The 14,676-nt window shown below is 55.3% G+C and overlaps 1 protein-coding gene across 3 annotated transcripts in view; it reads right to left on the bottom strand.

The window, feature by feature from the left end:
* Positions 1-14,676, bottom strand: part of RAB11FIP5 (RAB11 family interacting protein 5) — a 40,023-nt gene that overhangs the window by 8,685 nt on the left and 16,662 nt on the right. For all 3 annotated transcript variants that reach the window (XM_074341311.1, XM_074341312.1, XM_074341313.1), the window contains exons 2-3: positions 5,728-6,164; positions 4,893-5,592 (exon numbers count right to left, since the gene is read on the bottom strand). In XM_074341311.1, coding sequence (XP_074197412.1) covers positions 4,893-5,592; positions 5,728-6,164 — 1,137 coding nt within the window. The remainder of the gene's footprint in view (positions 1-4,892; positions 5,593-5,727; positions 6,165-14,676) is intronic.

Genomic DNA, 14,676 nt, shown 5'->3' on the forward strand with positions numbered 1-14,676 from the left:
GCTCTGGGGATAAGCCCTGTGGTCACAGAAGCCAGGCTCCACCAGTCAGCCCACAAGGAAGAGGGCTGGGGTGGGGGGCACCTATGGAAAGAGGCTCTGAAGTCTGGAGCCAGGATTCTTCCAGGAACCCAAGGCCCAGACGGAGCAGGCCCCACACAGAGTTGGGCAAAGGCAGGGCCAGCATGTCCGCAAATACCGAGATGGGCAATGGGAAGGAGTCCAGGTTAACCAGCAGCACAGGTGGGCTTTCTAGACAGGCTGGAGTCTACGCACCCAGCCTCACAGGCAGGACACAGCCAGTCCCAAACCTCTGAGCTTCTCTTAAGAATCCAGCTTCCAGAGACTCTCCTGACCCTGTTTTTGCCCTACAATAACTCCCAGTCCAAGAATGGGTTCTCAGTCTCACATCCCCACCTAGAGACGGAGAAGGGGAAGGTAAAAAGTCCTGGCCTCTCCCACCCTACCCGGGCTTCCCAGCATGGCTCTGTCTCTACGGGCCAGACATGGTGAAGACAATTAAAGGAGAAGGATCCTGGGCCCAGAGTCTCAACACACCTAAACATCCCTTCTCCCTTCATCCAGACATGTCTCCCTTGGGGACCAAGGAGAGCAATGTACCACCACCACGTGGGTGAACTCCGTGCCCTCAGCCCACCCCCACCATGGAGCACCCATTCCAGACACAGCCCAGCCCTGCTGGCAGGGCTCAGCCCCCAGGAACAGGGCTGGGACACCCTTAGCCATCTCTCCCCAGTCCCCTTTACAACAAGTGGACAGAGGAGTCTGAGGGAAGCAGCTCTATCAACATTAAACAGCACCAAGCATAGCTCTACACCCCCTCAGCCCTGGCCCGGGCCCACTCACCCTTGCTGTCTGGCAGCAACCTGGCTGACTGTCAGAACCACAGGGCAGGAGACTGGCAGGGAAAGAGCTGGGAGCCCCGGCTCAGCTGGCAACCCTCCCCACGCTGGCTCCCCAGAGGTGCACACAACCCCGTTGGTATGGAACCAGCAGAGGGCTCTCCCTGGAGGAAGACGCTCCGGGTGCCAGGCCTGGCAGGCTCCCCAGGGCCAGCGCTACCTCTGAGAGCATCCTGCCCATCCCTCTCACCCAGGAACACGTCCTCCTCTCCCGACGCCTCCCTCGCCCTTGCTCCACACCGAGTGCACATTCTGAAGGCCCTCCCTTTAGAAAGTCCCCTCCCTACCATTCCACCTGGCACAGATCAGAGACATGCTCCCACGTGTGGTCATCTCTGCAGGGTGCACTCTGAGGACAAACCCACCGGCTGGCTTAGCACAGTCCGTCCCCCCACCAAGCAGCAGAGGCTTCAACACATGCTGACTTTTCTTTTAGGACCAAAAGTTGGGGAAAGAAATCAGAAGTCCAAACATCGCTGCCCCTTCAACCAGAGGGAGAAAAATTTCAGGGCGCGCAGGAACCTGAGAACAGTTGGACGAACCTGCCACTTACTGCAGCAATCGCCTCTCCACTCCGACAGCGTGACAGCACCCCTCTACTTAAACACAGCAGTGGCTGGCTCATGCGCCCCTGGAGGCCAGGTTTCGCTGCTCGACAGCTCTCCCTTAGGCTGAGATGAGCTGTGTGTCCCTGTTACTTCTACACACTGGCCCCAGAGGTGGCACGTGGCTCTGTAAAGGCTCTCCACCAGGCAGTCCCCCAAAAGGCCAAGGGCAGCCTTTGAGCATCCCCGCCCCAGCCAACATGCCCTGCAGCCAGCCTTCCTAAGGCCCCATCTCTGGCATCTGTCTGAGAAGTGCCCCAATGTCTAGGAAACGTGACCGGACACATCCTCTCCCTTCATCTGGGTACAATGAGGTGACATGGTGGAGCCTTTTAGTAAGCTGTAAATAGGGAGGCCATATTTTCCAAACCAGAACATTTTTAATATAGTAAAGAGGCACCAGTAACTATGCCAGGAAGACAGACACAAACAGGACTTACGGTCACACTAACTCTAAGTCACCAGACACACATCATTTACACCACCGAGACGCCCCCGAGACCACGAGCTCCTCAGCAGCCAGCCCACACTCTAGGCTCATCAGGACCTCGCTGTCCGCCACCTGGTGAGGGGCCGGGGTGCATGCAGAGATTGCTAAGGCCACCATGACACACCTGGCCCTCTATGTTGGACCACACTTACCCCCAGTGAAAAAACATGTTTGTACCCAACACTTGATCTGCTACTGTGCACAAGGTTCTATGGTGAGTGCGAGGAGAGGGGACAGAGGGGCTTGAGGTGACCTTATACATATCCTAGAAGGGTCAGAAAGGGACAGACACAGAGAAAGTCCACTTTGGCCCTGGGGGGTTTAACACACCCGGTCTTGATGGTCCTAACACCCACTAAGTAGCCTGGGCTGCAGCTCACGGCGGATGGGTCGCAGCAGGGCTGGTGAGCAGGGATGAGTCCCATGGCCCAGACGTCAACCATCCACTCCCCTCCATGCACACAAACTGGTGGGGGCAGGTGTAACAGTCACGGGACCTGGCAGACGAGGGCCACGTCAGGGGGAACAGAAGGACCATCTTCCTGGCCTCTCGTACTCTGGTTCCTTCTCTTCCAGCTGCTGCCTTCTCCAATAGTAACAGCTTTTTTCTGGATTCTGTGCACAGCACACACTGCTTCCAGCCTCTCCACAGGGCCTCAGTGCCATGTGGGAGCACTAGAGGGCGCCACTGCCCTGCCTAGTGAGGAACACCCAGCAATGGGCAGCGGCAGCCCCAGGGCACAGGCACCCAAACCTCTGGGCAGGTGGACAGGCTCCCCGTGGCCCAGCTGGGGACCCCACAGCTACACACTGTCACTCCAGTTCTAGGTGTCCAACCTATGGCTTCCTGCCTCGAGTCGGCTCACCTCTTATTCTTACCTCAAAAGCCCTAAGCAAGCCCCGTGGGCAAGCACCAAGGGTCGCTTCCTCCAGGCCAGCCTTCCCTCCAAGGTACACAGGGCCAGGGTGATGCTGATGGAGCTCAATGTCCAGGTCCCACACCTCTGCTGCCCAGGCCGCTTTACCCAAACAACAGCCCCTCCCACCCTGCCTGGACGCAAGACCACCGCCTGCAAATGGGCCCCACGGAGGGCAGGAGGCCCCATCTGCACTCCAAGCTGCTGAGGACAAGCTCAGAAGGACAACCACCTCAGCTTCCTTATGTTCACAGCAACCCAACTTCTCTTGACTCTGAAAGGCCATCAGGAGACATGGAGAAAGAGAAGGAAAACGGAGGCTGTAAGCAGGAGCAAGGCCAACCCCCACATCACTCACAGTCACGGCCTACAGAGGTCTGGGCCCAAAGCCTGGCACTCGCCCAGAAACCACCTCACAGGGAGATGTTCCCCACGTCTGGAAAAAGCCCAGAGACACCCCACGGACAACAGCGCGGAGCCCATGGTCTGGCTCCTCCCAGCACATGCCCCGTCAGGTCTCCTGCCACCTCCCTCCACCCGACCACCTACAATGTCTCTGAGTTGTCCCAGGGCCACCGGGCTCAGCTTGGGCATCTGAGAAAGGCCCATCCCCTTGTTCCCCACCTTGCCCGAGGCTGCAGTGGCCAGCAGCTCCCCTGGGCTCCGGTGAGTAGGGGCTAGGCAGTAGGGACAAAAGCCACTCCTAAGCAGGGGAGGCATCGCCCAGAGACTGACCCCCCACGTCTGTGAGGCTATACGGAGGGCTGCCAGCTGGCCATGGCCCAAATCTAGAACATCCCTACATTTCTCTCCCCGCTCCTCTGGGCAAACTCAGAACTTCACAGGGAAAGAGAAGAACCAGGACTTCAGAAGTCCTCTCCCCTCTGCTGGGGAAGAGGTTTAGAGCCCCTCCCTCTGCCCTCTCTCTTGACCCTTTACCACTGTGCCCAGTCTTCCTACCCCATCTCCAGCCCATATATCCACTGAGGGGGAGGGGCAGGCTTGCTGAGAGAATGGAGACAGCTGCCCTTGGCCACATCAGCTGGGGGTGTCACAGATACTCCTTCCAGGGCTGGCCCCAGGCCCTTGGGACAGGGGGACACCTGCTCTTGGCTGAGGCCCAGAGCCCCTCCCTGGGCCCTGCTGGACAATGCAGCAGCCTCTGCTGGCTGCGAGTTAGGAAGAGGCCAGAGGGCCAGAGTAGGGGTTAGGGGTTCTGCCCAGGGCCGAGGCTGAATGACTCCCACCTCCCTCTCCTGGATACGACTCAGCAATATTCACAATGCAGCAGCCATCATCAGCACCCGCCACCCAAGACCGAGCGACACGAGAGTCACAAGAGCCTCCAAGGACAGAAACGGGGGTTATAGATTTCAGAGGAGCTGCCTGACCAGGCCTCTGACCAGGCCAGGGGAGCAACCAGGGGTGCAACCAGGGGTGAGTGTGTGGGCCGGGGGGTGGGTGCATCAGTTACTCAACTCCCATCTCTCAGACAGAAGAGGGCACAGAGCCAGCGGGGAGAGCTGGTGGGAAGCCATGTAGCTTCAGAGAGGGTGGGGGAAGTCTGGGATAAGTCTCCTGTCCCCACCTCTCCACCTGCCAAAGCTTAACGACCTTGAGGCCAGTGGGCAAGAGGTGGAGGCTGGGAAGCGAAGAATTAATACAAATGGCTTTTTTTGCTTTTCTTCTATTCCTCCCCCTCCCTCAGGGGATGGGTGTGCCAACTCAGGAAGTGAGGCCCGCAGGACCCTCAGGCCCCTGTGCCCTTGCAACTCACCTGTGTCCACGTGCAGACAAGCCTTGGCTTAGAGAGGCAGGGTTCCCCCGCTCAACCATGCAAAGCCAGAGCCCCAGCAGCCTGCCCAGGGGCCCGTCTGCTCCATCCTCCCTGCCCCAGGGTTCAGTGCAAACGCCCCAGCATCCTTCCCAAACATCAAAGCTGGTCTTGCCAAGGACATACCTGGGTTTCTGAGTTGGTTCCTTGGCTTCTCTCAAGCCAAACCAGCTACTTTTGGCCTTTTCCTCCCCACTGGACGAGTGGTGGGGGGAGGCCCCCAGACTGGGACCTCCCTTTTCCCCTAGAGAGCCTCGGCGCCCCATCTCACTCCGACTCAGCCCCTGGTGGTGATGGTGGAAAAGGCCCATCCGAGGCTTCCGCTCCTCCTTCCGGACTCCCTCCTTCTCCGACGCAGCCTCAGAGGAGGCCACCATGGGTGTGGCGACCTGCACTGGCTTCCCCTCTGGGGGCCGGGCCCCCACCTCCTCTGTAGAGCGGCTGGCCCCAACAGCCAACACTTTGGCCTGAGAGCTCAGCTCCTCCTGTCCAGGCACCGCCTCTGAGCTGCTGGTGCGGCGGCTGCCCCTGCCCCAGGAGTCATCTGCAGACCGCGGCCCCTCCTCGGAGGGCCGGGAAGAGACACTGTGCAGGGAACTGGAGGGTGGAAATGGGCCCGAGATGGAGCTGCGGTGCCGCGGGGGGCCCTGGGGCTCCTCGTTGTAAATGTGGCTCCCGTTGACACAGAGGGAGGAGCGGGAGGCCCCATCAAGGTGGCCCTGAAGATCAAGAAGGGCCCGGGGAGCAGTGGCTCGCATCTGGCTGGCCTCGTCGCTGTAGGTCCTTTTGTGGGTGAGCAGCTTGGGGGACTGCACAGAGTCCCTGCCTGGAAAGGAAGCACACGTGCAGTTAGGAGTTAGTGCCTGAAGAGAGCCCCGCTTCCTGGCCGGCCCTCCCACCTGGAGGGGAGAGGCCGCCCGCCCCACCCCGCCCCAGGGAGGCACGGCCATCGCGGGCTCACCCCCTTCGGAGGACAGCCAGCTGCTGCGGCTGGGCGAGCGCGTGAGGAGCTCGGTGCCGGGGCCCTGGTAGGCCAGGCTCCCGCTGGCCGAGGACAGGGTGCTGTCCGAGCCCAGCGAGGTGTTGGACTGGGTCAGGGAGGACTTCCGCAGCTTGTTCCGCAGGAAGAAGCCTTTGGCTTTGCCCATCTTGCCCAGGCTGCCCAGCTCGGGGTCCTCCAGGGCGCTGCTCGGGAGGATGGCAGAGGCGGATTCCAGATCAAACTTCTTCTTGCCCTTCATCTTGTCCTTGATCTTGCTGAAGGGGGACCGTGGCTTGTCCTTCACGGACAGGTCGAACATGCTGGCGCTGAGGTTGTTGTGCGTGAACTGGATGGTGACCTGGATCTCTCCGCGTTCCTTCTCCTTCTTGCCGGACTTCGAGTGCAGCTTGTACCACCTGCAGGGGGAGAGGTGGGGGGTCCGGTCACAGGCACCTCCCAGAGCCCCTCCCTGCTTTGGGAGCCATGACTGCCTCTCCCCGAAGGCTCCTGCTCTTACACAGACCCTGCCTTCTAGGCCGTAGGAATGGCTCAGAAACTATCCACAACTTTTTTCCGTGATGGAGGAAACCACATCCTGAGAGGGGAAGCTCCTTGGCACTCCCAGGCAGGGCAGCCATGCCACCCTCTCACCCCGGCACCTTCCCTGGAGCTCAGAGACCTCCCCCACCCCAAGCCCCCTACATCTGAAACTCTGAAGCCCAGAAGGGCAAGGCTGGGTCTCAGAGGGACTCCTACGACTCCAGGCCTCAGATCTGCAGACACACCTACCCACATTTTCCCCTGTTTACATCATCTCCTCTGGCTAGTCCCAGCCAAAGCTCTGCTCTGAGCCACCAGTGAGCCCAGGAAAGAACAGCTCACCCCGGGGACCAGGGCCAGGAACACAGGAACATTAGTGCATATACACACACACTTCACTTGCTCAGTGACTCACCCCAAGCCCTACGAGGAACACCTCTGCAAGATGGGAGGAGCAGAAATGACAGCATAAAGGGGCCTTAAGCAAGAGACCCAGGGACGGGAAAGGGCACTCATTCATCTGTGAGCACGCACCGTGTGTTACAAAGGAGCGCAGGGGTTCTCATCTCACTTCCATTTACACCCCGCAAGCCTGGGAGGTCTGACGCGCTACTTGGATTTTACAGATCAGGAGGCCAAAGCTCAGTGTAAAGTAACTCATCCAAGAACAAGCAGCCAGGAAGGAGGCTCTAATTAATAATAATGCATCGATATTGGCTCATCAGTTATAACAAATGTATCACACTCATGTCCGGTGTTAATAACAGAGGGAACCAGAGCAGGAGCAGGTGTGAGGGAGTAATACGGGAGCTCTCTGTACTTTCCACTTATTTTTCTGTAAACCTAAAATTGCTCTAAAAAATGAACTCTATTAATTAAAAAAGAAGAAGAGACAGTGAGCACAGAGAGCACAATGAGCAAGAAACTATGAAAGAAATAACACAAGAAAGTTTGCTGAACTGAAGGACACCAGCTCCAGCACAGAAGGGCCCACAAGCACAATGAACACAGGAAGACCCACCCAATAGGCACCACTGAGGTTTCAGAACACAAAAAGGCTCCCACAGAGGGGACACAGGTTCATACATTCAGGGATCAGAATACCCCTAGCACCAGGTCCTTGTTAGCAACAGTGGGCACCATGTGGAGTCATGCCTTCAAAATTCTGAGGGAGAAGCTTTCTAGCACAGAATTCTAGATCCAGCCAATCAAGCATGAATGTGGAATAAAGCCGGGTGGAGATGGTCAAACTGGTCACCAAAGGGCTCAAAGTCCCTTAAGTGCACACACACACAGCACACACATAGCCCCCACACCACACACACACCAACACTGCACATCCCACATGTGTCAGTCAGGGCCGTGGCGGTCATCTCCCCCCTAAGATCTGCCCACCCCACAGCACCAGCTCCCTGAGCTTCTCATGGATATAAAAGAGGCTGGGAGAGGGAGACCTGGGTGAAAAGACCCTATACATCCCAATGTCCAGAATTAAGTCACTGCAAGGTGGTGTAACTTTGAAGAAAAAAAGAAGTCTTCCTGGGACACTTCCAACTGCATCTCTTTGAAAAAGTCCATCATGACTAACCCTTTGTGTGCCCATCGTGGGCTATGCGCAGACCTCTCCTTGGTGACCCCTTGTGGCCTGAGTGCAGTGAGCCTGGGCCGTTGGTTTTCCTTCCCAAACCTGAGAGACCAGCCCCTGCAAAGGCTGGGTCAGGACAGACGGTGACATAAGCAGGGAGGGCGGAGGGCCAGCTCAGAGGGGGTGTGTCTCCATGCTCTCATACAGAAGATCCTGGTAGTTTCCAGTATTTTTTATTGCTAGTTGTTCTGCAGTTAGTCGTGGTCTCGGTGTGTCTGTGAGAGGAGGTGCGCTCCAGCCCCTTCTACTCCGCCACCTTGAAAGGAAGTCCTCCCGTGCTCTCATAATAAGCAGGTGCAGGGGGAGATGGGGGAGGCGGGGTGGGGAGAGGAGTGAGCAGAGAAGAGAGCTAAGACACACTGATGTGTGTGCTGTGTGAGGATGCGTCCAGGGCACGCGGGGACGTTTAATAGCAAGATGAACCAGCCAGCATCAACATCCCCACAGCCCTGCTTTCTCAACCCAATGCCCACCCTGGGCCTGATCCTTTTAACTCTTTCAAGGCCAGGTCACTTTGCCCAGACCTGGAGTGGGACCCATTTAGAACAGAAAGGTCCTGGGAGGAGAGGCAAAAGAGAAACATATGGCCTCCAGCCCCAGATCCACAAAGCCCAGAGCAACGGGAATCAGCAAGCGCAGACATCCTGCACGGGGGCACAAAGCTCAGGGCCCTCAGCCCCGGCCGGGCGCACTCCACACACCACGGCACTAACAGTGCTTATCTCTGGGGGTGAGGTTGCAGGGAACTGTCACTTCCTACATTGTCTATTTTTGTCCTGTTTGAATTTTTTATAAGGAGCATATATTACTGTCGTAAGAGGACAAAGAGACAAAAGAAAATTCCTGTTCCGATCTTATCCCCTCAGTTGCCTGAGTCACAGAACGGGCTGCGTACCTCTCCCTCCAGCCTCTCGATGAAGAAGGATGCATCACTAGCCCAGGCTGAGGCTCAGGTCCTCGGCACAAAGGATCCTTGTCCCCTGCCCTTCCCAACCCCCTCCCCTATAAAGTCACCTCTGCTTCTGCTCTCCCCAGGGAAACTGGGGTTCTTTCTCTGAACCTGCTCTTCAGGGAGGCCGGGAGGGAAAAGAAAAGACTTTCCTCAACATTTTCTGAGATTCCCTCACCCAGAGTAGAGTGAGGATGAGATGGGCGGGGACCTGCCTCTGGACCCCCAGTCACTGTTGCCATCTGTCTCCCTGTTGGTCCAGGACACGACTGACTGGACCCTGCCAGGCACTTGAGAGCCCCTAGGACTCAGCCACGGCAGGACTTCTCCCAGAAGTGTGCCCCACACAGGCTGAGATGGCAAAGCCACGCAACCAACAGCTCCCGGACAAAGGCCTGTCACTCCCATCCACAGCTGAGACCTGGCCGAAACCAATCAGGAGTTGACCACGGCCTCAAAACACATCCAGATGGCAGCTCACAGGCAGAGTTCTCGTCTTCAGAGCTCTACGGCTGTGGCACCTGCACCGCACGCATCAGTGTGGGGTTTCTTTTATACCTTCCCCTACCAAGGACACCACCTAAAACCTGCTGAATTAGAAGGGTCAGGCCTGGAAATCTATACTTTCAGGTGGAGGGGAGTCCTTCCTCGGGTGACTGAAGTCACCAGACCCAGTGTGAGAACCACAGTAAGATGTCCCCTGCCTGCTCTGCATCACCTCATGGATCAGAGACCAACCTTCCCTCCACCTGGGTGCATCGTCAAGGACACTCAGGCTGTACCCAGAAGAAAGCTGCGACTCTCCCCTACCCAGCGAAGGCTTGCCTTCCCAAGTCCTGCTCTTCTGAAAAGACTGACCCGAGAAACGCTCATCCCTCCCCCAGGAGGAGACTGTCTGTTTATCAGAGGAACACACGCATGGGGGAGGGGTGGGCATTATTAAGTACTTTCTATAAATAAAGAGTGCTAAAATGAACACGGCCTCCGCGGAACTACTTCTGAAATGGCTCTCACCCGGACAGGAGGAAGGGCGTGATCCTGCCCCGATACCATTCCCCTGACACCTGCTCAGTTCTCAAAGCCGGGGCTCCTCAGCCCCTACAGCATGTAAATCACCAACCCGCACATCCTTCACTGCAGGTACTGAACTGCTCCACCTGCATCGCACCCACCTCAACTCCTGCGCTGGCTGGGCCCCTGAACTGTCCAAGGCCCGGGGAGCTCGTGCTCAGGAAACACGGGCTTTGACAAAGATGATCATGATCTGGGCCTTGTCCCAGGCATGACTGCAGCCAAGACATGATGGACACCATCAGGAAAGGAGCAGTAAGAGAAAATGTCTTGCATGTGAGAGGTATAAACGCTGCTCTTCAGAAGTGACATATATCAGTGCTTCTCAAATTGCAAAGTACAAAAGGATCTCTGAGTCTGGTTAAAATGCATATTCTGATGTGATGGGTGCACGTGGGCCTGAGAAGCTCCATTTCCACCCGGCTTCCAGGAGATGCTCGTGCTGCTGGCCTGTGGACCACACCTGAGCAGGGGTATACAAGTGACCAGGGCTAGAGGATCAGCAGAGCTGACTGCATGCTCTCTGTGTGCCAGACCCTGGGTCTCTTTTACTATCCACATGGTCCAGGAGACAAGATCCATTATTCTCATTCTGTAGATGAGGCAACTAAGTTACAGAGAAGGTTTGTGACTTGCCCAAGGTCACACAGCTAGTAAGTGATACAGCCAGAACTTGAACTTGGAGGTGCCTAACTCCCAGCCTATGTCCTTAACCTTCAAGGGGCAGCATTTCTCATTAAGCTGAATGCAAACCTTGGGCATCCAGCCACTCTGAAAGGACAGAGGCTGGAAAAGGTCTCGAGTACAGCACTGAGGCCTGAAGAGGCACAGAGCTGGGGTATGAAGATCAGAACCCCCTTCAAAGGGTCAGCACAACCCCAGGAGGATAGAGCCCTGAAGGGAACCTTGGGGTTTTGCCCTGTCACCAGGCCATTAAAACCATGTCTGAGAGCAGCCCAGCCTCCTCCAGCAGCCATCAGCACCCAGACTTCCTGGGCTGGGGTGATGGGGCAGGGGGTGGGGGGCAGAACCACAGAAAAGCTCAAAAAGGGCCCTTGCTCAGCAACCAAATCTCCCCCAAGCTCCCTCGGCCTGACAAAGTTCATCAGGCCCAGTGTGGACTTAGGACTCAGCCCTCAGCCTCCTCCCCTGCTGGACCCCTCCCCACCCTCTGTAGCGGCAGAGGACAAAGGTGAAATGATGGGGTTGGAGGTGAGGGGTGGTAGCTGCCTCACTTGTTACCAAGATTATAGCCCTAGTTATTCCTGCTGGTGGGGCTCCCAGGCCCACCGTACCCAGCTCCCCACCCACTTCTCAATAAACAGAGCTGGGCTGACAGTTGCCATGTAGCATAACTGGAAAAGCTCGCCACTCTGGGAGAGCCGACCTAGGGCAGGTGTCAAACACACACATGTAAGTGCCAGGGTGGCTCCTGCCAGACTGGGGGCGGTGGAGGCCGCGACAGCCACAGGCCCAGGCCCAGCTGACTTGTCTCCAATTCTTATTGAAACCAAGTCCCCCCAAAACTGAGGTCCCCCGCCAAGTTTATAATTAATCTCTCTGTCTAAAACCTTATTCCCTTCCTTGCCCCATCCCTGCTCACCTTAGGATCAAGGAGAATCAAAGAGAACAGGAAACTGAAACCAAGCAGGACCCTGAGGGGCCTTCCTGGGTACAAAAGCCCCTCCATGTTCCCTGTTTCTTGTTAGTAGAAGAAAATGGCTTTAGTCTCCCAGGCCTTCCCTGAGTTCCAAATAGCAGACTCAAGCAGTTAATGATTAGAACAGACCCACAGGACTCTGAGTTCCTCCTGAAGGAATAAAAACAACAATCTGATGCATATCTCTGAGCTGTTCTACAGAAGCTAGTAAGCCCTCCGCCCTCCAAACTAGCAGAGGACGGTGACTACACACTGGCTACAAGCACGCAGACCCCAGACTGTCTGGAACCAGAAGGCTGATGACTGAGACTCCTGAATCACCCTGTTACTTCACCACGAACCGACCAGAAGGTCCACAAGCTGAGCAGGCATCCTGCAACCCTCTCCCCTAACACTGTCTTTAAAACCCTTGCCTGAAAGCCATCAGGGAGTTCAGGTCTTCTGAGCATGAGCTTGCGTGGGGCCCTGGAAATAAAACACCACACTTCCCTTTACCACAACGTGGTGTCAGCAGACAGGCTTTGCTGCATGTTGGGTAAGCAGACTGGAGTTCGGTTCGGTAACATTCTCAGTCCAGATTTCAGCTTATGACCCAAATTAACGGTGCCGCTTCCTGAGCCTCCACACATCATTTACTTCTGACCCCAAACCCAGGAAACATCCTTGTCTTTCTCCCCTCACCACACCACATCTAAACTTTGAACTCTGTTAGCTCTACCTACAAATTATATCCAGAATGCAACCCATCTCACCATTGTCACCCTACAGTACAGTCCACCACTAACTCCCTGCTGAGCATCGCAATTCCCTGCTTACCTGCCTCCCTGCCATCCATGCTTTACCTGTTTCTCTCTTCAGCATACTTAATACTGCCTGAGATGCACACGTGTGGATGTAACCCACAAAGTGAAATGATGTACATATACATGGCTGTTTGATGTCTTTCTTCCCCTGCTCTACAAGCAGCAACTTTATTCTGCTCATCTCTGCATCACCAGACCTCAAATAGTGGACAAATATTTGTTCAATGAACTAACAAACTAATCTAGGAATTAACCTAGGAACTCGTTTGTCACAACTGAACAACTGTGTAATATTTGTATCACCACAAACCCACAGGTCTTAACCATCAGACAAGGGGCACCCAGACCAAAGAAGGTGCCCCCTGCGCCCTGTTCCCAACAAGGGCCTTCTGAGAAGGACCACGTAACAGGCTTCATGGGGATGGACAGTTCCAAAAGGGGACCTTCTTTAACCCTGAAGCCTTCATCCCCCGTCTCTGAGCTAAGAATCTCATGAACTTCCCTGAGAGAAGGCACCAACCAGATCCAGGAAGTGCCCGCCTCCTGAATGGAGGTCGGTGTTGATCCCACTCCAGCCCATCACTAGGTCCCTAATCTTATCACCATTAACAACTCTAATTTAGCGCTCACTGTGTGCAGGCCCTATACTAGGCAGTCAACACACCAAACCAGATCCTACCAATCCTCTCAACAGCCCTGTGGGGCAGGTATAGGAGGCAGACCCTGAGAATGGCTACCAGCCTGGGCTCGAGCCAGGCTGCCTGATGAAACCCCAGGCCATCACATACCGGCTGTGTGACCTCGGTGGGTCCCCCAATCTCTCCACGCACTTCTGTACCTATCTACAAAATGGGGGTGATGGATGTCCACTCCCCTCCCAAGACCACTCTGATGACTAACCAAATTTTGTGCGGAGCACTAAGAATAGGGCTTAGCACACAGAAAGCGCCACACACGTGTCAGCTCTTATGTATTTTTGCGGGTGCAAACACTAGGATGCAGAGAAGTCTGCTGGTTAAGTCACACACTTATTTTTAGTATATAGGGGAACAGGATTTGAACTCAGGCTCCCTGTCTCTATAGCCCCCGACCTTGATCACTGCACTGGACTGCCTCCCTTTGCAAGTACAACACACACACACACACACACGCCCAGAAACCCCGATGTCCCCGCTCAGCCAAGGAAGCTCTCTAAAGCAGGGGATATGTGTTAAACAGGAGAAAAATTACATCTTCATTTCTCCTAATCTCTAACTGGAATTTAACATTTCTTCCAATTATGAATTTTCGCAACAGCAGTAGTATAGTAGCAGTGCCTATGAATGTGTCACCAAGAGAAACCAGATATTTTCTTACCACATCACAGTTGTGCAGATGTTGCAAAATATTGTTTACACTCATTACTACTTTGAACTTTAAAGTTACAGGTTTCCCCCGCCATCCAAAAGCAGTGCGTTCCTATGAAATCTTTAATCAGCTGGAATGGCATGAAGTGAAGAAGCAATTACCTTCGGACACATCTTGCTAACGGACGCACAAAACAAATCGAGCTAAAGCACAGATGCTCACAGACAAGTCAAAGCTGAGGCGGGGGCTTGGTGTGAGATGCTGAGTGCAGTTCCCGGAGATGGAGCTGGGCGGTGCCACTCTCACGGCCTGGGCTGTGCTGCCTCTATCAGGCTCATCGCAAAACATGCTGAGCGCTGTTTTTCCCTCTTTTCGTAAAAGCAAAAATCCTCTGCGGATTTCTTTCGATTAGTGAAAACAGGTACGAATGTAGGTCTTTCGTAAAAGCGAAGTGGTGTCAAGTGAACTTTTGAAAAGCAGGGGACACCTGTATTAGACCACCACCGGATGGCTTTATTTAATACAGTAATGAAGCACATGTCCCCTTAGCACATGTCTTAAAATACTGATAAATGTGCTTCAGTATCACTGGTGTACTTTGTAAGCTTATATATTTAAAGACCTGGTTCTGAGAAGGGGTCCACAGGCCTCACCAGATACCCAGTGGTCCAGGGCAGGAAAAGGGCGAAGACACCTGCCCTGGAAGAGGGAGGAGGACACCAGGAAGCAGAAGGGCAGGTCTTCCCCTTCGTGTCCCAACGCACGGCACCCAGGCTGAGCTCTCAAAGCAGAGGACAGATACTGCACCTCGTGTCCCACTGGGGTATGAGACGGCCTTGCCATGGCCTGGTAAGGGGCAAGAAACTGGCCAAAGGCCCTGAGGCTCCCAAGCGTCACGCCACAGTGCTCAGTC

The sequence above is a fragment of the Camelus bactrianus genome, chromosome 15 (genome assembly GCF_048773025.1).
Source record: "Camelus bactrianus isolate YW-2024 breed Bactrian camel chromosome 15, ASM4877302v1, whole genome shotgun sequence".
NCBI classification, from domain to species: domain Eukaryota; kingdom Metazoa; phylum Chordata; class Mammalia; order Artiodactyla; family Camelidae; genus Camelus; species Camelus bactrianus.